Source organism: Artemia franciscana, chromosome 15 (assembly GCF_032884065.1).
Source record: "Artemia franciscana chromosome 15, ASM3288406v1, whole genome shotgun sequence".
Taxonomy (NCBI): Eukaryota; Metazoa; Arthropoda; class Branchiopoda; order Anostraca; family Artemiidae; genus Artemia; species Artemia franciscana.
In genome coordinates, this window is record NC_088877.1 from 8,814,632 (window position 1) to 8,838,502 (window position 23,871).

Below are 23,871 nucleotides of genomic sequence, written 5' to 3' on the forward strand. Positions count from 1 at the left end.
GTTTCTGTGAAACCACTTTGAAATTAATCCAAGATTTAAATAGTTCTTTTTATCCATTTGTTTCATATACTCTGTCCCTAAAAATTATTGACCAATTTCGCAACAAGGTCTTTAACAGCAAGTCATGTCAAAAATAAAAAAAAACGCGAGATGTGGAACAATTTTGAACGTTTCAAACGAAGTCAAGTTTCAAAGAGCGTTTCAAAGCAACTTTAACAGCGTTTTTTTTTTATAGAGATCAGGGGCAGGGGAAGGGATTATTTTCTTTTAGTCCCACCTAGACTTGGAAAACAATCCTTTTTGGTATTTTCAATGAAAAACACTCTTTTTCGTTTTTTCATTGAAAAAATTAAACCCTCTTTTAGATTCAGAAAATTATTTTTTTTTCTCCTCCCCGCCTAATTTTCTGGAGTCGATGCAACTGAACATTAGATAAATTGGGATTTATAATATAAAGTAAGAGTTTGTTGGTATTTCAAATATTTCTATCAACTGTCAAAACGGAACTTTTAGCCATTCATTATCCCAATTAACTTACTGGTTACTAATAGTTACCCAAATCTTAATTTCCAAAATAAATTAATTAATAGATGTATATTAATTTATTATGTTTCATTATAAGGAGGGGGATCAGCACTAAAAACTACTTTCTGGCTGGCAGCATTTAACAATTTAAACATTTGGAGTGTCCAGCGTTAATAAGGCATATATAATTCATTCGGGTTTAATTAATCATATATGATGCTAATCTTCCCAATGCTCGTAGGCATTTAAAGTAGAAATTAGACAAATTTTTATGTTTCAATATGGGTCCATCAATCCTTTTTTGTCCAGATTTCAGCTTTCGATTTCGTCGAAAAATCTGGTTTTCATTTTTGGGTGGTTGAAAGAAACTCAGTCTGAATAGCAACCCAGTATTTTTCGGCAGTATTATGAAAAGGGTTATAATTTATATGCTAGTTACATTTGCAACGCAGCAGTTAGAGATACTATTGAACTTGCGCCAGGGCTCTGACAATACCCTACTTCTTTTTATAGGAAGAATGAGGCGAAACCATAGGGCTTTGTAGAATGTTTTCAGATTTTAATTAAAATAAATTCCTTATTTCTCAAGGTAAATATGTCTTGTTATTACTTTCTGGTTTAACAGAATTATTATCTTCTGAAGTATGCAACAGAATTTTTCAAACTTGATTTTTAAGATAAATTCTAAAAATTAGTATTTTAGGTTTTTTTCGTGTTTATGAACTCCATGGAAAAGTGAACCCATGCAAGTAGTAATTACAATTCTAAAAAAAGAACTTTTGAAACATTTTGAATATCAAAAAATGTCCGTTTTATTTTATTTCCAAACATATAAAATTTATTAATCTTAAATATGTTAACTTTAAATTATCAGCATAAGTAAATTTGGATAATTTAATAAATAAATATCTTTGTTTTGGGAGAGAAACACCTCACACTCCGATTTTTTTTAAATAGCACCATAAATTCTGAATACCAAAGAATACCCTAAATTTTCCAACCTTAAACTTTGAAAATCTGAGTTTCCATATTCTTTTTTCATCTTACGGAATCAGGTATCTTAGCGGGTAGTGCTATCAAATCAATGGTCGCAGGATTGAGCAAACTATCTCATTCAAATGAGAATCATAAGTTCTAGTCTTAGCTTAGTAATCAAAACTGACTGAGGGCATCCATAACTCCTAACACATCCCGCTTTGTATGTGGTCCATCGTGACAAATATAGAGCGTTGCGTTAAAATTTAAGGGAAACTATTTTAAGAAGAATTGTCGAAGTTAAAAAAAATATCTTCAATGATAGCATGACCCACGTCGACCCTGGGTTTAAGGGCACAAACTTATGAAGAAATGGTCATTTTATAAAGAAAGACAAATAAATAAATTTTCAAAAAAGTTAGAGGTGTTTAAACTGTTTAATTTGGGATCTTACAGATATTTTGATCAATAGTATTGTGGGCTTTTTAACAAAAATCTTTAGAAAACGACCCCTAGCTATCAAATGACAATCTTCCGAAGTGAACATTTAACAGTATTGAATAAAAAGCTAAGTTTTTTCAACTGAAAGTCGGGAGCCACCCTAGAGATGATCGAATAGAGATTATCAAATATGTGAAGGGGAGAACCCCCTCCTCAACACCTCGCTCTGTGCGCTAAAGTTTTTAATACTTTTAAAAAAGCTTCCTATTGTTATAATTAAACGACCCTTGCGTTTCAGCGGTCGTTCTTACAGAATTGGAACAAGATTCAAACTTTAGTGTAAGATGCGTGGTGTTGAGGATGGGATAGCCTAATTCCTTTCATATACCTTATAATTTCTGTTCGTTTTAAGTTTTAATGTTGTTCCTTACTTTTAGTTGAAAAAACTTTTCTTTTTATATAATTTCTGATCGTGTTTCAAATCTTACCAGGAAATCTGGCCCCACCTGCACGGATAAATGTCCCTCCCCACGGAAATATTCTCTAGAAAATTCAATTCTGATGAGAATTTACTCCTAGCAATTACCCTCAACTACTCTTAGCGTAAATTGAGACGAAAAAGAGAAAACCAAGACATATAAAAAGAATTTGTAGGAATTACCCGGCGAATTTACCCGGTGTATAATTTCCCCTGACAAGTTCACTCCTTGAACACTTCTCTCTGCTTGGAAACTCTCTTCTTGCAAAATCCCCCGTGGAGAACCCCCCAGAAGAATATTCAACCCCCCAACCCACCCAAAAATGTAAACATATTTCGCAATAACAAATACCTAATTTTATTTGTTAATAAATACATTTTATAACTTTTTATAACTTATAAAATTGCCTAATTTTATAACTTAGGTAGATAGATAGATACTTTATTCATTATACATAAAAATACAAAAAGCATTAACAGAGAGCAGAGCTCGTAAGTTTGGGTGTGTAAATAGTGGAACACACACAAAACAAAACATCTCGTCATAATAACAGGAATAATAGCAAAATTAACGTAATTAACAAAAAAAAAAACAATAACAACAAAAACCTAGAAAACAAGGAATAAAAGAAAGGAAGGGAGAAAAAAAATGCTGGGAAGGAAAGAAATGCTGGTTAAGAGGGGGATGGGAGGCCGTCTCATCGTGGAGACAAATATAAAACACATAAAAAAATATCATAAATTAAAAAAAAAAATTGGAATTCCATCATTAAAGGTAAATAAACAAACATTAAACAACAATCTTTAATAATTGCTTCTTTAAATACAGCTGAGATTTTTGGGAATGATCAATCTGAGTTTATCATTTAGCTTGTATTTATTCGCAGTGAATGGCATTAGATACCTAAGTGAAAACCTTAACATTTAATATCTTATAAAAGGAATTCCATATAATCCCGCTCAGCGACGAGTCGAACGAAGGGGCAAAATGAATAGATATTTATTATAGAAATAATTTTTAGGATTTTGAATTTAAATATGCCACAAGGAAATACTTACATCACGTATGCGTAGTAAATCCAACAAATTTAGGAAAAAGAACACCGTTTTTTTTCAAACATATTTTCAAGTTTTGATGGTCGATGTAAAAAATTTCCAAGTATTCTCACTGCCCTATTTTATAGTACCTGCATTCTTTTAAAAGCGTCCAAAAGGTATTAAGATAAACAATTGAGCAGTAATTCAAGTACGAAGCAATTAAAGAGTTGTAAATTATTTTTAGTACGGAAAATAGAAAAATATTTTTCACACGGTACATTGACCCAATATTTTGACCCAGTATATTGATCATTTAAGATATTGATCTTAAATGATATATATGATTACGAAAAGACAACAATTGAGTGGCGTGTTTTAGAGGACCAAAACCATAAATTCAGTTTTGGTAAAATTTGGTACTAGATTGTTAGAAGCAAACCATTGATTAGTGTGAAAAAAGTTGAAAAGATACTAAGAAAAAATTTAGGGGAGGCAAGGGCCATGAACGGTCCAGGGGCTCTGGAGAAGCATGAAAGATGGGGGGCGAGGGGCTCGGGGATGTTAGGGGCGTCGGGCGTGGAGGAAACAGGGATCTAAGGGGGGCAATGGACAAAGGAAAAAGGAAGCAGGCCAGAAAGGGCAGGGAAGGGGGATGGTGCATGTTTTCTTACAAGATCCAAAATAGTACTAGTACTATCTCTACTACTGCTGTTGCTACTACTTCTGCTGCTACTATTACTGCTACTACTAATTCCTTAAAAAAAATTTTGTGTTTTTTAAGATCTATTAATTTTTATTTTCAATAACTATTTTGTAATTTTCAAGAATATATCTTGTAGTTTGGATCTTATATGATCTGTTTTGCACTTTCTGAGGGGCTGAAAGGCTCATCTGGAGGAGCATCTATTCCAGGTCTTTGACTGCAAGGCTGGCTGGGACTATCATTAGGAGGCGCAGACGGATTAATATTGTAGAGGAGTGATCATAAGTGGTCCTTCCACCGCTCAAGACAAGAACCTTCAGCAGAAAGAAGTGCACCATCCCTGGACAGGACGGGACCCAAGGTGGGAGTTTTATCTTCAATGAGATCTCGGAGATGCTTGAATAGGCTGCCCATGTCTTTCTTTTTTGCAGCTAGCTCAATTTCATCGGCTTTCCTTGCAAAAAACTCGGTTCTATCCCCGTGAATGAGTCTGTTCCGCACTCCATTGATCCTTTGATATGTGGTCATGTCCCCAAGAAGTCTTCGCTGCTATTAAGTGAGCTAAGCACCTCGAAGCGATTCGATATCTCGATACTGTACTTCTGGCGAGTATCTGGCTCCTTTAATTTACCAATATCTGCAGCGACGGGTTTTCTTTCCGATTGTTGTGCATGGAGGCAAAGCCAAAGATCGGTGCACACAAGCCTATGGTCTGCGTTTCCAAGCTCTGCTGATCTGTAAGCTCTGCGGTTCTTCACCAATGATCTCCAGCGTTTGGAAACAATGACGTAGTCAATCATCTTCTTTTTACAACCGTCAGTACTATACCACGTGTACTGATGAATAGTTTTGCGTTGGAAGTATGTGTTTGCAATGTAAAGGTCGTGAGATTGGCACAGTTCAAGTAGGCGGAGCTCGTTGTCGTTAAGTGGATCGGGGGATAGAGGACCAAATGTGCCACGCCATACACCCATATCATCGCGCACTGTCGCATTAAAGTCGCCAAGAAGAACAGTTATATCATGGGGGGAGGAGTACTGTCGCAAGGCATATGGACAAAGCAGAGTAGAAATCTTCCTTAGTCGCATCATCGGAATCGTTGGTCGGGGCATAGCACACGATGACAGTCATCTTGCCATGCTCGTGTCCAAAGCGGGCCCTCATTTATCTGTCAGATACAGCTTCGTGTAAAAGTAAGGCCTTTCTTGTAAGGCTATTTAGTGCAAGGCCAACGCAATTCCTTCTCGAGATTCCTCCAGACCAGAGCAATGAGTCACTGTTACCTATTTGCTCTTCTCCCCTTCCGGTAAGACGGGTTTCTGTAAGACCTGCAATTGACACTTTGTTCTTGCAAAGTTCTTCAGAAAGTATTCTTCAGAGAGTTTTTTTCCCCGACGATTGGCGGAAGGGTATCATCATCCCCTTATGGAGGAGAAAAGGCTCAAAAGCAACTGATCCAACTACTGGGTAATAACCCTACTGTCAGTCCCGGGCAAACTGTTTTCATTGGTCCTGCTGGATCGACGTCGGAACATCATTCGAAAAATCCGGCAACCGGAGCAAGCTGGTTTTATGTCGGATCGTTCAACCATCGAGCAGATTTTCACGATTCGACAAATAGTAGAGAAGACCACATAGTTCCAAAAGCATTTATTGCCTTCGTTGACTTCCGTGCTGCATTTGACTCATTTGAAAAGCTCTGTGGCAGATTCTAGAGTTGAATGGCCTACCTGAGAAATATCACAGACTTTTCAAGGAGCTGCAAAAGGGACGGAGAGCTGTGGACAAGTAAATGGTCGGCACAGCCCGTTCTTTCAAATCACGACAGGGGTGCACCAAGGATGTGCAGTGGCCCTAGAGTTCTTCAATGTCATCGTAGATTACGTTATGACAAAAACCACTTCACGTCTCACCTTTGGATCCAAATTCGGAGATCATACCATCACACTTGGCCATTCTGGCGGACTCCATGGAGCAGCTGCTGGAAGCGCTCCGAAACCTGTGAGAAGAGGCTGTCAAAGTAGGACTGCATATAAACTGGAACAAAACTAAAATTATGGCCATAGACCCGTCTTCTCCTACTGCTAACTCTCCAGTTAGCCTGGACAGCACCACTAGCATCGAGGTTGTTCAAGACTTCACCTACCTGGGCTCCATAATTTCTTCAAATGGCTCGCTTCTTCCTGAACTGCAAGCGAGATTATCTAAAGCGTCTTCTGTGATGGGCAGACTGAATCGTCACCTCTGGCGAAAACCAAACATCAGTCGCACAATGAAACAGAGGATCTTCATCGCTCTAGTCGGCTCTGTGATGTTTTACGAAGCGGAGACATGGCAAGCATCAGCTGCAACCCTCAAGAAAACAGACGTATTTTATGCGAAGAACCTGAGGAGGATTGAGGGCCTACAATGGTCAGACTTCGTCAGCAATGAGAAGCTTCTGCAGCTCACAAAGCAGTCTTGGTTTTCGACTCAAGCAGCCGAGCTAACCTTACGACGTTTCGGGCATCTGCTTCGAATGACACCACATATACCCGCAAAGATGATCTATGACGTCCACCCTATCAAAGTTGGTTTGAAGTGACCTCGTAGCCGACCGGAGAAACATTGGTCCGACAGCCTGTCCGAATTCTTGACGATGGCAAACATCAGACAGAGCGAAGAGCAAATACTCGCCATGGACCGAAGTGGATGGAGGAGGCAGACGTCACTCTCTACACCGAGCAGTGCCCGGCAGGAGACTTAGGTCAAAGTATGTCAAGTATTTTGCATTTTGCGAGAACTATTTTGGATGATGTTCGAACTATTTTGCTTTTTTTTAAACTATTTTTGTTTTTCAGAACTATATTCAATTTTACAAGAACTGTTTTGTATTTCACTAGAATTATTTGTATATTTCGTAGAAAATGTTTTTTTGTTATGTAAGAATTATTTTGGATTGAGCTGTTTTGTATTTTCTAGTAGTGTAGGAGTCTAGTAGTGTATTTTTATGTATTTTTTAGGAGATGTTGTGTATTTCTTAAGAACGATTTAGCCTTTTGTACGAACTACTTTGTTTTTTTAGAGCTACTTAGTACATTTTAGGAACTGTTTTTAAAAAAAAACTTTAATTTTTTTTAATGAACTGTTGTATTTTTTTAAAAAAGAACTGTTCAAAAATATTTTCATATTTTGTAACGACTATTTTGTACTTGTAAAAACTATTTTAGGTTCGTTAAAAACTATTTTGAATTTTGTACGAACTATTTTAAATTTTGTAAGAATTATTTTTTATTTTGTCAAAATTTTTTGAGGTTTCTTAATCACTATTTTGTATTTTGTAAAGACTATTTTGTAAAAACTATATGGAGTTAAATAAGAACTAGTTTGTGTTTTGTAAAATTATTTTTGCATTTTCTAGGAACTACTTTTGTTTTTTAGGAACAATTTTGTTTTTCGCAAGAGTTATTTTGTCTTTTGTAAGGAAAATTTTGGGTTTTGTGGGAAATATTTAGTATTCTGTAAGAATTATTTTGCATTTTGTAAGAATTACTTTGTATTTCGTAAGAATTATTTCGTATTTTGTAAGACTTATTTTGCCTTTTGTATGAACTATTTTTGTTTTGTAACAGCTATTCTGGATTGTGCAAAAATTATTTTGTAATTTGTAAGAACTATTTTGTACTTTGTGATACCTATTTGTGTGTGTGGCAAGGAGTATTTTGTTTTTTGTATGAACTATTATTGTATTTTGTAAGAACTGTTTTCGTGTTTTGTGAAGAGTATTTTGTATTTTATAAGAAGTATATTGGACTCCGTAAAAACTATCTGAATTCCATAACTGAACTGAGGAAATTCTGAGCCAAAAAATCTTTTCACTAGATGCTTTTTTTCAAAACTCGTTTTTGTTTGTGCTTACTAAGGGGACTTGGAGAGGGAGCATTCCATGGGGAGATTTTAAGCATCTGGCTAAAGATTTTTACTTAGTAAATTAGTAAATTAGTTTTCACTTAGTAAGAGGGCCTCAGTGGTATGACAGAGTGGGAGTATTAGACCTGCAGTTGAGGGATTCAACTATTAAGATTATAATGGCACTCTTATTCTTGCTCCCAAGTCTTTCTACTCCAGAGTAGGAACACGAAAGGGCTATTTTTGAGTGCAACATACGTGCTACATAAGTAGGTGTTATCACGATGTCACTTTACGGTGGTGTTATCTAGACAAAACTACAATAATGTATAAATACGATCAGTAGCTCTTAAATAAACTATCAAAAATCTCTCTACGATGTTGCAGTAGCCCGCTAGTTGTTTTGAACTTACGACTGTTATGAACTTACGACTGCAAAACTCATAGAGTTGCCTGAGTGAGTGACTGTATTAGCGAGGGAATTGTAGACCTCTGGTGTAGTATTTTGACCATGGACTTTATGATTGGACATTTAATGCCCCACTAGTGGCACCAGAATAAAGGAGACACGTCAGTGCTTCCCTTGAAAAAAGTGCTTTGCTTTGTTGTTCAAGATGGGAGTGTAATTCTTCTGTATGGAGTTTTCAGCCATTGTAACTCCAATCATAGCAGTAAAAGGAGCAGTACTACTGCGACGCCCGTAGTCACTACTCTGTTTAGTTTAACGGCGGAGTCATTTCCGGCAGGTGTTTTTCATTAGTTTGGGAATTTCAAAGGGAATATAAGCAACTGTTAAGTCGGTTGAAAATCTATTGTTTATCGAGATTCAATTTTTTCGAGCTTATGAAATGGGTAATATGATTTACATCCATTGTTATTAATCAATTAATATGAACTTGACAAGGATACAGTTTTGTTTTGGAAATAAACTTCGACTGTTTGTAAATCCTGTCATTGATTATTTACTTAACGCTGATGACATCGCATGACTATTTAGTTTGCCATTTTATTTTTGTTATGAATTTAAGTATTTGATGACTGTTAATACGGAGCATCCAGTTCTAAATCAAAAACACTTCAAGAATAATGCAAAATATAATTTAGTTTTATCCCAACAGTATATGTAAATAGAAGAGCACATGTTAGGGAACTTTGAAATTAAAGTGGAGAACTTGACGTGCTTATCTTTTTTTTCCTTTTTTGTTGTGTGTCTATTGGATATTTGGACATTTTAGGAGTGCCGATGTTTTTATCCAAGTGAAATTTTCGCCGGTATGGTTTTACATCCCTCATCCTGTCAAGGCCTTTCATAAACTGGTCACTGGGTTTCTCTTTACACACAGGCCCGTCATTTGGGGCTGGGATTGTGTAATGCCATCCGTAGAATCATGTTGCATTAACAATGTATCCTTCATTATAGTATTATTATGATTATTGGTTTTGCAATAGTTTTTATGATCCAAAAAGCAAAAACAATGGAAAAATACTTTCCTTTAAGAAGCTAAAAACTATTTGCAGAACTGCAATTCCAAAGCCTTTTAAATATCAGTCAGTTTTCCAAAGTCTCATTGTACTTCATATAGAATCACATTCCGTAACCAATTTAACTTTTTTTTTATCTGCGGCTCCTCCAAGATTCTGGAAATAATATACGCCTCGGACTACTAAGCGGCAAATTCACAGAACTTTCTTAGGGGAAATTCTTGGTAACTTCTTTACTTTTCTTCATTTTCCTCCAGTGATGAAAATCTTTTTGTAAAGTGTGATATGCGAATTTTTAAACCTGAAACAAACAAAAATTAATTAAAGAAAAACTGGAAAAAGTCTTTTATTTTTTTGAAGTTAAGAGCCAAGTAGAAACTTAAATCAGACAATAATTATTCCTGCATGATTTATACAACATTCATCTGAACAGACCTAAAGAGATCAAAAGATCTAAACAAATTTAATAATCTGTATTTGGGTCTTTTTGGCCAGATATTACGATTTGCGGCAAAAGAGGCTGAAACTGGCATTTTATCTGGCAAAATTTTTTTTGTTGTTGAAAAAGCACTCTAAAACTTTTAATATCGGCTCAGACAAGCCTTCTCCCAATATTCATTTTAGGCTAATGCGATATAAATAACCCTGGTAAAACAAGCAAAAAAAAATTAAAATAAAGACCTACCCATTATCATATTTCTGTAAAAAAAAAATAAAATACAAATATTTTGTTTTCCCATAGGGGAACTTTAAACCTCTGTAAGGTGCTTTTGTAAATGATGATGGTAATTCTAATCAAGATGGAAGCCCTTTTAGTGGATTTGTTGCCCCTTTTTCATAATAGCCTTAATAGGTAGTTTTAAATTTAAGGAGCTTTGTATATTTCTAATCGCTATAAAAATGAGTTTTTTTCATAAATTAATTGCTATGGGAATTTTGTTTTTAGAAATGAAATTATTATGGACGTTACCACGAACTGCGTGATTAAATACAAAAAATGTGCCTTTTTAATTTATTTTAAGCAAATATTAGGACAGATCAGAGCCATATATAGCTTCTGACACCACGCTGGTGAGGCTTAAAAAAAGAGAAAACATACTAAAAAACAATCAAAAAAACCTATTGGCTTTTATCTGTTTTTTTTTTATTTTTTTTATTGTTAATGCTCCACTGACGGCGATTGAGTGGATATATTGATCCAAAAAATTTTCTCTGTTCTTTTTTTTTTCACTGGCTGTGATTCCCTTTTTTTTCTTCAACTCACATTTTCTCCCTTTCAGATATGAGCCATTTTTCATTGACTTGTTATTTAAAAAAATGCAATTTCTACAGTACAAGATCAATGCCAAATAAAACTAGATCAATGCCTCGTATAATCACTTTCAGTCTTGAAATCTAACAAGTGTATTTTTTTCTTTAATGGGTATCTATTGTCAGCTTCGGAAGCCTCGCCTTAAATTTGACATTAACCCAGATTACAAATAATGTACACAATGCAATTTTAGTAGTTAAGATATGATTTTTAAATATTTCTACACACAGAAGCACACACATACACACACATTAGTATTTACCATTTGACTATTTGAGAGTGCCATTATCTGGAGCTGACAAGCCAGCTAGCTTCTCTCGCCGTATCGATGTATATACATCGATACGTAGACAAATCCTTTGTTTTGCCCACTTTTCAGAAACCTACTTGACCACTATCACATACTAGCACACACATACACACACATTAGTATTTACCATTTGACTATTTGAGAGTGCCATTATCTGGAGCTGACAAGCCAGCTAGCTTCTCTCACCGTAAATATCGATGTTCAGTGGAAAGCTGTTAGATTGATATTCATACATTGGTTTGGATTAATAAAAAAACTAAATTCTGAGGGAAGAAGGTCGCTCTTTAAGTTGATTTTTCATAAAAATTAAAAAAAAAACTAGTTTCTTCTTCAACTAAAACTATGGAGCAACATTAAAACTTAAAAAAAAAAGAAAATTTTCTTATATGAAGGTGGTTTCTCCGTCCGCAATACCTGGCTCTTTACGCTAAATTTTTACTTTTTGTTCCAATTATTTAAGAATTACTCCTGAAACAAAAAGGGCCGTTTTAATTAGAATAGTAAGACATTCTAAATATTCCAAAAAAACTTTAGCGTAAAGAGCGAGCTACTGAAGAGGGAGCAACCCCCTTATTTACCTTAAATTCCTGTTCGTCTTAAGTTTTGATTTTGCTCCTTACTTTCACTCGAAAAGACTTTTTTATTTAGTTTCTGATCGTTTCTTTAATAATGCAGGTAAATCTGGCTCCACTTCCATCGAAAATTCCCTTCCCTACGAAATACTTTTCCATGGAAAAATCCCCCAAGTAATTCCACCTTCCCAACAGCCCCCCCACCCCTAACAATTACTGTATACATCTCAATAATTAATACCAAATGTAAAGGATTGGCAAGGCACATAGCTTGCAGCCCTTCCCCTGGGGCCTGTGGGAGATTAAGTTATCCTCAAAGACATAGTTATTAAATCTTTTGACTATGCTGGACAAAATGGAACGAAAACGGGTTGTGAGAGGAAAGCAAGATGCCCTCCAATACTTTTGGTCACATAAGGGCAGTAAAACATTTGATTTATTATCAAATGAACACTCTCCTGATATTCTAGGATCACTGATATGATACGATTACCCTGAAAAAAAAAACATATTTGTAATCTTTCTTTTGGCAGAAAACACAAAATTCCACATTTTTGTGTATAGGAGCTTTAAACCTCTACAGCACGGTTTTACAGTATGCTGAATATGATGGTGTGATTTTCATCGAGATCACTTGATGTTTTGGGCTTTTTTCCCTTCTCCAAAAATTGGGAATTTTTTTCAGGCTCATAACGTTTGATGGGTCATATTAAACATGCTAAATTTTATATATTTTGAATAAGCATAAAAATTGATTATTTGGATGTGTTTATTGTTATCAATACTATGTTTCTTAGAGTTTCAGCTACTATTCAGCCACATCGCTCCTTACTTATATTAACACGAACTGTTTGATTTTGTTTATTGAAATGTAATTTTTCTAAAGATACTATGAAGGAGGGGTGGTGGGTTACTGCGTAGGCGATGACAGAGTTGATTGATATAATCCTTCTTAATTTTCTGACAAGAAATTGGTCTCTTCTTTTATTATTGGTAATAGGGAGATGACAATGCCCCTCCCATCGTGACAATCTTTTATTACGTACCATAAAATGTAAGATTCACATACACAACGAAAAAGAGTTGGGACACGGGAGGCAGAACATCATGATTCCCCCCAGGAATTCTCTTGGGGGGGGGGGGGTGACAGGCAAGTACTACAAGAAATTTTGGTTTCAGTGGTTTGCAATGGTAATATTTCTCTTTTCCTATTTATACAAAATGTTTCAATATATTTAAAGATGTGTATAGAATGCATTTAAACATAAGAAAACCCTGTTTTACAGGGAGCAAAGCCACGTAGAAAATTGAAAGTAACACAGTATTTCCACACACAAGAACACACAAGTAACCCTTTCCGTCAACATGCAATTCTCTAGTGAATATATAATTATGGACTTATTCAACAAAACTACTGTTCATAGGAAATTTTGACTAAATATTCCAATTTTCCAGAAATCTTTTATTACAATCTAACACTTATTACAATTCTTATGAAAGAGCTCATATGGCACTTGTGACGAAAAATCGGATCCGGTCCGAATATGTCAATCACGCATCTAGAACTTGTGCTTATTCTCAAACTCGCCAAAGCACTAGAAATCTCCCCAACTCCCCCAAAGAGATCAGATCTGGTCCGGTTATCTCAATCACGTATCTAGAATTTGTGCTTATTCTTTCCATAAAGTTTCATCCTCATCTCTACTCTCTAAGCGTCTTCCAAGATTTCCAGTTTCCAAGATTTCTGTTTCCCTCCTCAACCCCCCAATGTCCTCGAATCCTATCCGAATTGAAAATTAGGCATCTGAGACATGATGTATTTCTATATATCAAGTTTCATAAAGACCCAATCACCATTCGTGAGATAGACATACTCAATTTTCACAATTTCCCCTCCCTCCTGCCCCCCTATATGGTCGAATCGGAGGAAGGACTGTTATCAAGTGAATTTGTGCAGGTCCCTGACACACCTTTAAACTTTCATCGTCCTAACACGTCCAGAAGCACCGAAATCGCCAAAGTACTGGAAATCCTCCCCCTCCCCAACTCCCCCAAAGAGAGTAGATCCAGTCCAGTTATGTGAATCACGTATCTAAAACTCTGGGCTTTTTCTTCCCACCAAGTTTCATCTATCTCTCAACTCTAAGCATTTTCCAAGATTTCCGGTTTCCCCCACCAATTCTCCCCCCCCCCCCCAATGTCAATGGGTCTGATCGGGATTTAAAATAAGAGCTCTGAAACTTGAGGTCCTTCTAAATATCAAATTTTATTGATATCCGATCACCCGTTCATAACTTAAAAATACCTCATTTTTTTCCAATTTTTCCGAATTAACCCTCCTTCCACTCCCCCTGATAAAATCTGGAAAGCAACTATTTCTAATTTAATCTGGTCCGGCTCCTGATACGCCTGCCAACTTTCAGCGATCGCTATATTGATCACGTATCTATATTCGGATCTTCTTCATGTAAAAATTGGGGTGTTCCGGAATTTGAACCTGAGACCCCTCGCATCCTATGCGAGAATCATACCATTAGACCAAGAGGCACAATTAACAAGACAATCATTTGTCTTGTGGGCAAATAAAATTCTTCGGGACCATCTCGTTCGCTCTCTCCTCCTCCCCCCAAGATGGTCGAATCGGGGAAGCAACTATTTCTAATCTCACCTCGTCTGGTCCCTGATACGCCTGCCAACATTCATCGTCCAAACTTATCTGGAAGTGCCCAAACTAGCAGAACCGGGACCGACTGACAGACAGACAGTCAGAGCGACTGGGAGATATTGCGATCTTTATATATTTCACTTGGTAAATAAAAACTAGAATAAAAAAAGTGCCATAAAAACTGAAAAAAGCGGAACGCTATCAGTCAGCTTACAATTATTGATCCATACAAGTTAACGTCAAGAAATGGGGAAGGGGCTATCGGACCGGCAGCCCGCAGCATATCTTGTTATTCAGCTAATTCGGAAAAAAATAGAAAAAAGAAATATTTTTAACTTACGAACAGCTGATCAGACCTTAATGAAATTTGATATTTAGAGGGACTTTATACCTCAGAGCTCTTTTTTAAATCCCGACTGAATCTGGTGACATTGAGGGGAGGTGGAGGGGAAACCGGAAATCTTGCAAAACGCTTATAGTATAGATATCAGGATGAAACTTGGTGGGAGGAATAAGCACATGTCCTAGATATGTGATTGATGTAACCGGATAGGATCCGCTCTCTTTTTTTGGGGGGGGGGGTTGATTCGGAAAAAAATAGAAAAATGAGGTATTTTAACTTACAGACAGGTTGCATAATTTTCGAAAATAGGGGAAAGATCAGAAAATCAGAGTATCAGAAAATCCTACTGCAGTGGTTTCAATCTCTTATCTGCAAAAATGTGGAATTCTGTGTTTTTGACCAGAAGAAAGATCACGAATGCGCGTTTATTTGTTTTGTTTTTTTTTGTTTATTATCCAGGCGTGATCGCGTCAACCAAGTGGTCCTAGAATATGGTAAGAGGGCTTGCGAACGGGAATTAAAAGTTCTAGTGCCCTTTTTAAGTGACCAAAAAGATTGGAGGGCAACTAGCCCCCCTCTCCCAGCCCTTTTTTCCCAAAACCATCCGATCAAAATTTTGAGATATTTATTTTGTTAATTATAATTCAAAGGCCCAATAAGTATGCCTTTGAATGCAACATGACCCCCACCCGCACAGCCCCAGGGGAAAGGTCTTTAATTCACAAAATTTTTCCATTGTTTACATACAATATTTATTATTGGGAAGTATACACATTTTCGTATGTGGGGGGAGCAAATTTTCTGCTGGAGGGTTTTCCACAAGGCAAGTTTTCATGGGGAGGGAAGTTTTCAGGGGGTGAACTTGTCAGCGGAAATTATACACTGGGGGAATTAGTCCGAATCTCTATACAAAATTCTGTTTATACGTTTTACTTTCTCTCTTCCGTCTCAATTTTACGCGTGGAGTTGCTAAGGATGATTGTACGGGGTAAATTTTTACCATTATCTAAAGGATATTTCCGTGGGGAGGGTGATTTCTCCGTGGATACGGGGCTAGGTTTCCTGGCATTATATTAGAAAATGATCAGGAATAAAAAAAAGTTTTTTAACTGAAAGTAAGGAGCAACATTAAAATTCAAAACGGACAAAAAATTACTACGTGTATGAAGGAAATTGCCCCCTCTTCAACACCTCACTCTTTACGCTAGAGTTAGAATTTTGTCCCAATGCCTTAAGAACGACTCCTGAAACACAAGTGTCGTTTAATTAGAACAAAAGGAAGCTTCTTTTGAAAGGAAACTAATACTTTTGAAAGGAATGAAACTTTTGAAAGGAATGAACTTTTGGAAGGAATGAAAGGAAACTAAACAACCTAGCGTATAGAGCGAGGTGTTGAGAGAGGGGCAATCCCTTTCATATTCGTAAAAATTTCTGTTCATTTTAAGTTTTAAGGCTGCTTCTTACTTTCAGTTTAAAAGACTCTTTTATTTAACCACCATAAAATGACAACTTTTTGCTATGTATATTCTTATAATGTTTCTTTTTTTTAGAGTTTCGGCTACTTTAACCCCATGTCGTTCTAGTTCGTTACCACGAAGTGTTTGGAAAGTCATGCATAAATTAAGACTGATCTAAAATTACTAATAAAACGTGTACATTTCAATCTGAAAGATGAGGGATAGATGAAAATTCCCCCGATATCTTTTTACTAATCAAGGAAGAATCCAACCGTTCTTGGTACCGGCTATTAAGTAAAGAGCAATTCAGCACAGTAGTAACACGAACTCTAATATTAGAATTAAAATTAGAATTAATTAGAATTTTAGAACTCAAAAATTAAAATTAGAATTTTGATAACAAGAGACACTTCAAAAGCATTGTAATATTACGCTAATTCCTAGTATGTAAAATTTATTAAGTTTAGTTTTTCAAACAGTTCGTGGTAACGAACCGTAGTAAGGAGCGATCCGGCTCAATAGTAAACGAAACTTTAAAAAATGTGATTTTGATACTAATAGATACATCAAAAGAATCGGATTTTTATGCTGATTTAAAATGTATAAGCTTCATCAAATTAAGTTTTACTTATCAAAAGTTCAGAGCCTGAGAAAATTTGTCTTATTTTTGAAAATAGGGGGAAACACCCCCTAAAGGTCATATAATCTTAACTAAAATCACACCATCGCATTCAGCGTATCAGAGAACCCTACTGTAGAATTTTCAAGCTCCTATCTACAAAAATATGGAATTTCGTATTTTTTGCCAGATGACCGATCACGGGTGCGTGTTTATTTGTTTTTTTTTTTTTTTCCCAGGGGTGATCACATCGACCCAGTTGTCCTAGAGTGTTGCAAGAGGGCTCATTTTAATAGAAGTTAAAAGTTTTAGTGCCCTTTTTAAGTGACCAAAAATATTTGAGGGCACCTAGACCCCCTACCATGCTCATTTTTTCCAAAGTCAACGGGTCAAATTTATGAGATAGCCATTCTGTTCAGCCTAGTCAAAAAACCCAATAACTATGTCTTTGGGGACGAATAACTCCCTCACATTCCCCGGGGGAGGGGCTACAAGTTACAACTTTGACCTGTGTTTACATGTAGTAATGGTTATTGGGGGGAGAGAATAACCATGAATTGGGCGCAGGATTTTGCAATATTATTTAAAACAAAAAATAATGAAAAGATAAACATGATAAAGTTTTTTCAAAAAAAAGTAAGGAGTAGTATTAAAATAAAACGAACGAAAATTATTACGCATATGAGGGGTTCATCTCCTCCTTCTTGGCACTAAAGTATTTCTAGTAATTTCAATTATTTCTTCTACGGCCTTTGTGATTCAGGGGTCATTCTTAAAGAATCGGGACAAAATTTTAGCTTTAGTGTAAAGAGCAAGGTATTAAAGAGGGGGCAAAACCCCTCATATACGTAATAAAAGTATTCGAATATAAAAGTTTGTTACTAAAGTTAATTCGGAAGTTACGTATATTTTTATTAAATTAATGTTCGTAAAAAATTAAAAGTTCTAGTTACCTTTTTAAGTAACCAAAAGATTGGAGGGCAACTAAGCCTCCTCCCCCACTCTTTTTTCTCAAAATCATCCCATCAAAAGTAAGAAAAAAACCATTTAGCCAAAAGAAAATATGCAAATTTCGTTCTAAGTATTCATGTGAGGAGAGCCAAAATCAAAACATGCCTGAATTCAAAAACGTTCAGAAATTAAATAAGAAAAAACAAGTTTTTTAATTGAAAGTAAGGACTGACATTAAAACTTAAAACGAGTAGAAATTAATCCGTTTATGAAAGGGGCTGTTCCCTCCTCAGTGCCCCGCTCTTTACGCTAAAGTTTGACTCTTTCTCTCAATTCTACTTTATTAAACAGTAAATAACTTTAGCGTAAAGAGAGGGGCACCGAGGAGGGAACAGGAATTCTCCATTGAGGAATTCTCCATGGGGAAATTTCCGCAGGAAAAACTTTCGGTTGGAGTTGGGGATTTACAGGAAAAATTATCCGCAGAGTGGAGGATTCCAGGTATGATTTGAAAAATGATGAAAATTTAAATAGAATACATTTTTTTTCCGAGGAGGCACCGAGGAGGGAACAGTCCCTTTCATACACAGAGTAATTTCTCTTCGTTTTAAGTTTTAATGTCGCTCCTTACTTTCAGTTCAAAAAACTTGTTTTTTTTATTTAATTTCAGCAAAAGCTGCAAGCACGAGAACATTTGCGGGATATTCAAAAAAGAGAAGACACCATATAATTTCAAGGGATCCTTATGAAAATCAGAACCTCAAATTCAGCGTATTAGAGAATACTATAGAAGGTTCAAGCTTCCACCTGTAAAAATGTGGAATTTTGATTTTTTTTTTTACCGGAAAATAAAATAATGGATAAGTGTTTATTTGTTGTTTTTCCGACCCAAGGGGTCTTCGTATAAAGCAAATGGTACCAAAACTTTGAAAGAGGGCTTATTTTAACGGGAATTAAATGTTCTAGTGCCCTTCTCAAGTAACCAACATTGTTCAAGTGCAACCACCATCTTTCTCACGAATATAAAAATATTCGAATATAGAACTGTGGTACGAAAGTTAATTCGGAAGTTATGTATATTTTTTATTAATAAAAATGTTCGTAAAAAATTAAAAGTTCTAGTTGTCTTTTTAAGTAACCAAAAGATTGGAGGGCAACTAAGCCTCCTCCCCCACTCTTTTTTCTCAAAATCATCCCATCAAAAGTAAGAAAAAAACCATTTAGCCAAAAGAAAATATGCAAATTTCGTTCTAAGTATTCATGTGAGGAGAGCCAAAATCAAAACATGCCTGAATTCAAAAACGTTCAGAAATTAAATAAGAAAAAACAAGTTTTTTAACTGAAAGTAAGGACTGACATTAAAACTTAAAACGAACAGAAATTACTCCGTATATGAAAGGGGTTGTTCCCTCTGCAGTGCCCCGCTCTTTACGCTAAAGTTTGACTCTTTCTCTCAATTCTATTTTATAAAACAGTAAATAACTTTAGCGCAAAGAGCGGGGCACCGAGGAGGGAACAGGAATTCTCCATTGAGGAATTCTCCATGGGGAAATTTCCGCAGGAAAAACTTTCGGTTGGAGTTGGGGATTTACAGGAAATTTTTTTCGCAGAGTGGAGGATTCCAGGTATGATTTGAAAAATGATGAAAATTTAAATAGAATACATTTTTTTCAAATGAAAGAAGGCTAGGGAGAATTTTCCAAGCAGAAATGTCTTCAGGAAATTTTCCGGGGGAATTTTCAGCTAGAATCAAACTCTCCGAGGTGAAATTCTCGGGGAAATTTAAACTTTCTAGGGGAAAAATTTTCGTAAGAAAATTTTCCACGGAGAGGGAGTTGGACTTGGTATTATTATTTGAAGAACAATCAGAAGTTAGTTTCTATTAAACAAAGTTTTTTTCAACTGAAAGTAAGGAGCAACATTAGAACTCAAAACGAGCAGAAATTATTCAGAATAAGAGGGGGGCTTCCCCCTTCTCAATACCTTGTTCTGTCTACTAAAGTTTGATTTTTTTTTTGTCCCCATTCTTTAAAAGTAACTCTTGAAATGCAAGGGCCGTTTAATTAGATTGAAAAGTTGGTCTAAAGTTGAAATTTTTTTTATTGTGATAAGAGAGATATTGAGGAGAGCGCACCCCTCCCCTATATACTGAATAATTTTTGCTCGTTTTGAATCTAATATTGCTTCTTATTTTCAGTTGAAAAACATATTGTTTTATTTAATAGCACTCATAGAGAGGCAACAAAATTCAACTCTCGTATTACACTATCGATAAAATCAATGTTCATGGCCAAAATGAAATCGTTGGATTTGTCCTTTATATAAATTAACTAAAATCAAAAATTGGTCGTCAAATATGCATTGGGAATCGCTGATCTAAAACAGAGTATAACGATCCATTTTAAAAATATTTTAGTTTATTATGTAAACATTCTTCTTTTCAGGCTAAGAATTGGTCACGACTATTTTAGTCACTGTGCATTTAAAAGTTTTTAGTTTTTTTGTAGCTGGGTTTCACCCTTAGCCTTTTGGGTATTCTGGTTTACAGTTAAGTTTTTTAGAACAACTTAAATGTAGAATTAAAATGTATGACAAGAATGTACGTTTTTAAGTTTGGAGTTTAATCTGCCCTAGATGACGAATGCACTTCACATCATTCAATAGCTTGTGGTATTGAATGTTAGTCACAATCTACAGCATATTTTGAAAATGGGCGTTTGCATGTAATTTTATAAGCCGCAGCATTTCGTGATTTTATTGTGTTTTTATGTAGTAAGTCTTACGATAAAATTTAAAGAACTATTGGCAGAGCATATTTAAAGAGAAAGCTAAAAGATTAAATTGCATGTCAAGGTGTGTCACATATACCCTAGTTAATGAACAAGGTTTGTGGGAAATACAGTGTCTTTAACCATGCTCAATAGATGTCCTTAAAATATACTTGCATATTCGAATTTCCCTAAGTCATTTTGTCGCATAATTTGATTTTTCGTGGGTTTTTTCTTCTTTTTTATTAGTCGTCCAAATTTTTTTAACTGTCTTTTTTACTTCTTTTTTTTAGTGCTATGTAGTGAAAAAGAGTATATAAGCATTAGTTATTAGTCTAGCTGTATATTTCCGAAATCCATAGCAAACATGCGAAAACTCACAAGACCTTACCAAGACTTTAAAAATCGTCAAATGTCACACATTTTTCTCATTTGTGACATTGTGACATTCTCATAAGGCAGATTGTCACCTGCTTGGCTGGAGGTTAAATTTCACGAGTTTAGTGAGGAAGTAGAATTGACCGTTCCTCTCAATAAATCCATAGCTTAACGCTTATGGAAAACTAAGCTAAAACTAGGAAAACATTTAAAAATGCATTAAAAATTTGTTTATATTCATTTTTGTTAAGTTTTTACGGACTGAACAAAATATTTTTTCGTGGGGGAGAGGAGAGGTTCAGCTTAAAAACTTAAATATTGGCTTCCATAATATTGTGCATAACCCGAGGAATTTAGATTTAGTCTAGTAAAAATGTGGTTTGACCTCAAACAAATCACTATACAAGAGATTTTTGTACTATCCGACTAAAAAATATCTGTTGATTCGAAATCCGAAAAGTTCACCGCTCTAGCTCTTTCACAAATTTGAGTTTTTCAGGTTGAATTTGAGATTGAGGCAACAAATGTTGATTGAGTAAATACAAGCAAATTTGATTAGATATGTCATTTCTATGTTTTTTGCTGATAAAAATTTAACTAAATATTTAAAGTCAAAAGAATTGTTTGGAGCTCAAAGCTTTGAGAAAGAATGAAGTTGGAGGAGAGGTTTTAGGAAAATTTAAAGAAAGAGGTGAACCTCAAACAAACTTGACTTCATTCCTTCAAACTTCATTCCTATGTCTCAAAAATTCTGGAAAACGGCAGTAAGGCTATGAAAAGGTGGGGTAAAATTTACGTAGAGAGGTTGGATGTGAAGAAACAAAGGAAGTTTTTCAGAAGTTTCATCCAGCGCTGACTAAACATCTTTTACGGATTATCAGGTATAAAAAGTAAATGATCACTGAAGGCCCTTACACGTATTAGGAATTTTCAGAACCAGGTCTACTGAATAGGTATGGGAAAATTACAATAGGTCTAATAAAATAGTATCCAGCTGGGATTATACGCCGGCTGGAAGTATTTCACAAACTAGGTGTTAAATTGGAGAGCATTGTTAAAAAAACGTAAAGCCTGAGAGCTAGAGAATATACGGTAAAGAAGGGTAAACCAAATATTAATCCTCATATTCCTAGTTAGTGTTTTTGTTTTTTTCGGGGTAGAGGTACTTTTTAGCCTGAGCCTTAAATCTGTTTGGTGAGCCGACCAATAATTATGGTAATAATAATAATAATAATGATAATAATAAAAGCAATAATAACAAGACTAATTCTGAAAATACTCAGAATAGGTCCTTAGCCAATCCTCTTTCAATGGATCAATGTTGCGTCTGGGTGGTTCTTCGTTGCTGTGCTGCCATTTATATACCAATCTTAGCGTTCAAACAACTACTACTACTAACCGCAGCAGTAGGCCACCTTGGGCTATCACATCTACGTACGGTCCTATTCCATCCAGATCTGTTCAATGTCTCGATTTTTATACCCTCCCAGTAAGTTCCGATTTCAATTAAATCCTTCCTTGCGACCTTCCGTTTGCCCCTATATGGTTGGCTAGAAAAGACGATATTTTGCAATCTGTCATCCTTAATCAGCAGAATTACCAATCTTACCGTTCATACAACTACTACTACAAACTCTAACACTAGGCCACCTTGGGCTATTAAATATAAAAAAAACTAATTTTTTTAGCTGAAAGTAAGGAGCGACATTAAAACTTAAAACGAACAGAAATTACTCCGTATATAAAATGGGTTGTCCCCTCCGCAATCCCTCGCTCTTTACGCTAAAGCTTTTAATTGTTTTAAAAAGTAGAATTGTGGCAAAGAGTCAAACTTTAGCGTAAAGAGCGAGGGCCTGCGGAGGGGACAACCCATTTTATATACGGGGTAATTTCTGTTCGTTTTAAGTTTTAATGTCGCTCCTTACTTTCAGCTAAAACAAATTAGTTTTTTTTTTATTTAATTTCTGAACGTTTTTGAATTAATGCATGTTTGGTTTTGGCTCTCCGCACATAAATTATTATAATGAAATTTGCATATTAATTCTTTTTTTGGCTAAATAGCTTTCTCTTAGTTTTAATCAGACAATTTTGAGAAATAAGGGGTGGAGAAGGAGGCCTAGTTGCCCTCCAGTTTTTCGGTTGCTTAAAAAGGCAACTAGAACTTTTAACAGTTCGTTACCGCGAACTGTTTGATAATAGCTACACACGGTCCTATTCCATCCAAATCTATTCAAAGTCTCTATTTTTATACCTTCCCAGTAAGTTCCAATTTCTATTAAATCCTTCCTTATGACCTCCTCTTTTTTCATTTAGGGACGAACTGATTATCGTTTGCCCCTATAAGGTTTGGCCAGAAAGGACTATATTTTGCAATCTGTCATCCTTAATCGGCAGAACTTATCCTAGACATATCAACCTTTCTCACATCGTAATTGGTCTGTTATAATCATAAAGACTAGCAGCCAATGATCAAACAGTTCGTGGTAACGAACTGTAGTAAGGAGCGATCCGGCTCAATAGTAACCAAAACTCTAAAAACTTGAATTTTGATATCAATAGCTACATCAAAAGAATTGCATTTTAATGCTGATTTTAAATATATAAGTTTTATGAAGTTTAGTCTTACCCATCAAAAGTTACGAGCCTGAGAAAATTTGGCTCATTTAGGAAAATAGGGGGAAAAACCCCTTAAAAGTCGTAGGATCTTAACGAAAATTACACCATCAGATTCAGCATCAGAGAACCCGACTTTAGAAGTTTCAAGCTCCTATCTACAAAAATGTGGAATTTTGTATTTTTTTGCCAGAAGACAAATCACGGGTGCGTGTTTATTTTTTTTTTCTTTTCCCCAGGGGTCATCGTATCAACCAAGTGGTCCTAGAATGTCGCAAGAGGGCTCATTCTTACGGAAAAGAAAAGTTCTAGTGCCCTTTTTAAGTGACCCAAAAAATTGGAGGGCATCTGGG

The 23,871-nt window shown here is 35.6% G+C and overlaps 1 protein-coding gene and 1 long non-coding RNA gene across 2 annotated transcripts in view; both read right to left on the reverse strand.

Annotated features, from left to right (window-relative positions):
* Positions 1–4,684: 4,684 nt before the first annotated feature.
* On the reverse strand, positions 4,685–5,272 carry LOC136036662 (craniofacial development protein 2-like). Its single transcript, XM_065718964.1, has one exon. The coding sequence runs from the start codon at positions 5,270–5,272 to the stop codon at positions 4,685–4,687; it is 588 nt and encodes a 195-aa protein (XP_065575036.1).
* Positions 5,273–7,389: 2,117 nt separating this feature from the next.
* The window catches only part of LOC136036013 (uncharacterized), a 37,372-nt gene continuing 20,890 nt past the window's right edge, over positions 7,390–23,871 (reverse strand). The window contains exon 3 of the long non-coding RNA XR_010619603.1: positions 7,390–9,831. This is a non-coding gene — a long non-coding RNA (uncharacterized LOC136036013). The remainder of the gene's footprint in view (positions 9,832–23,871) is intronic.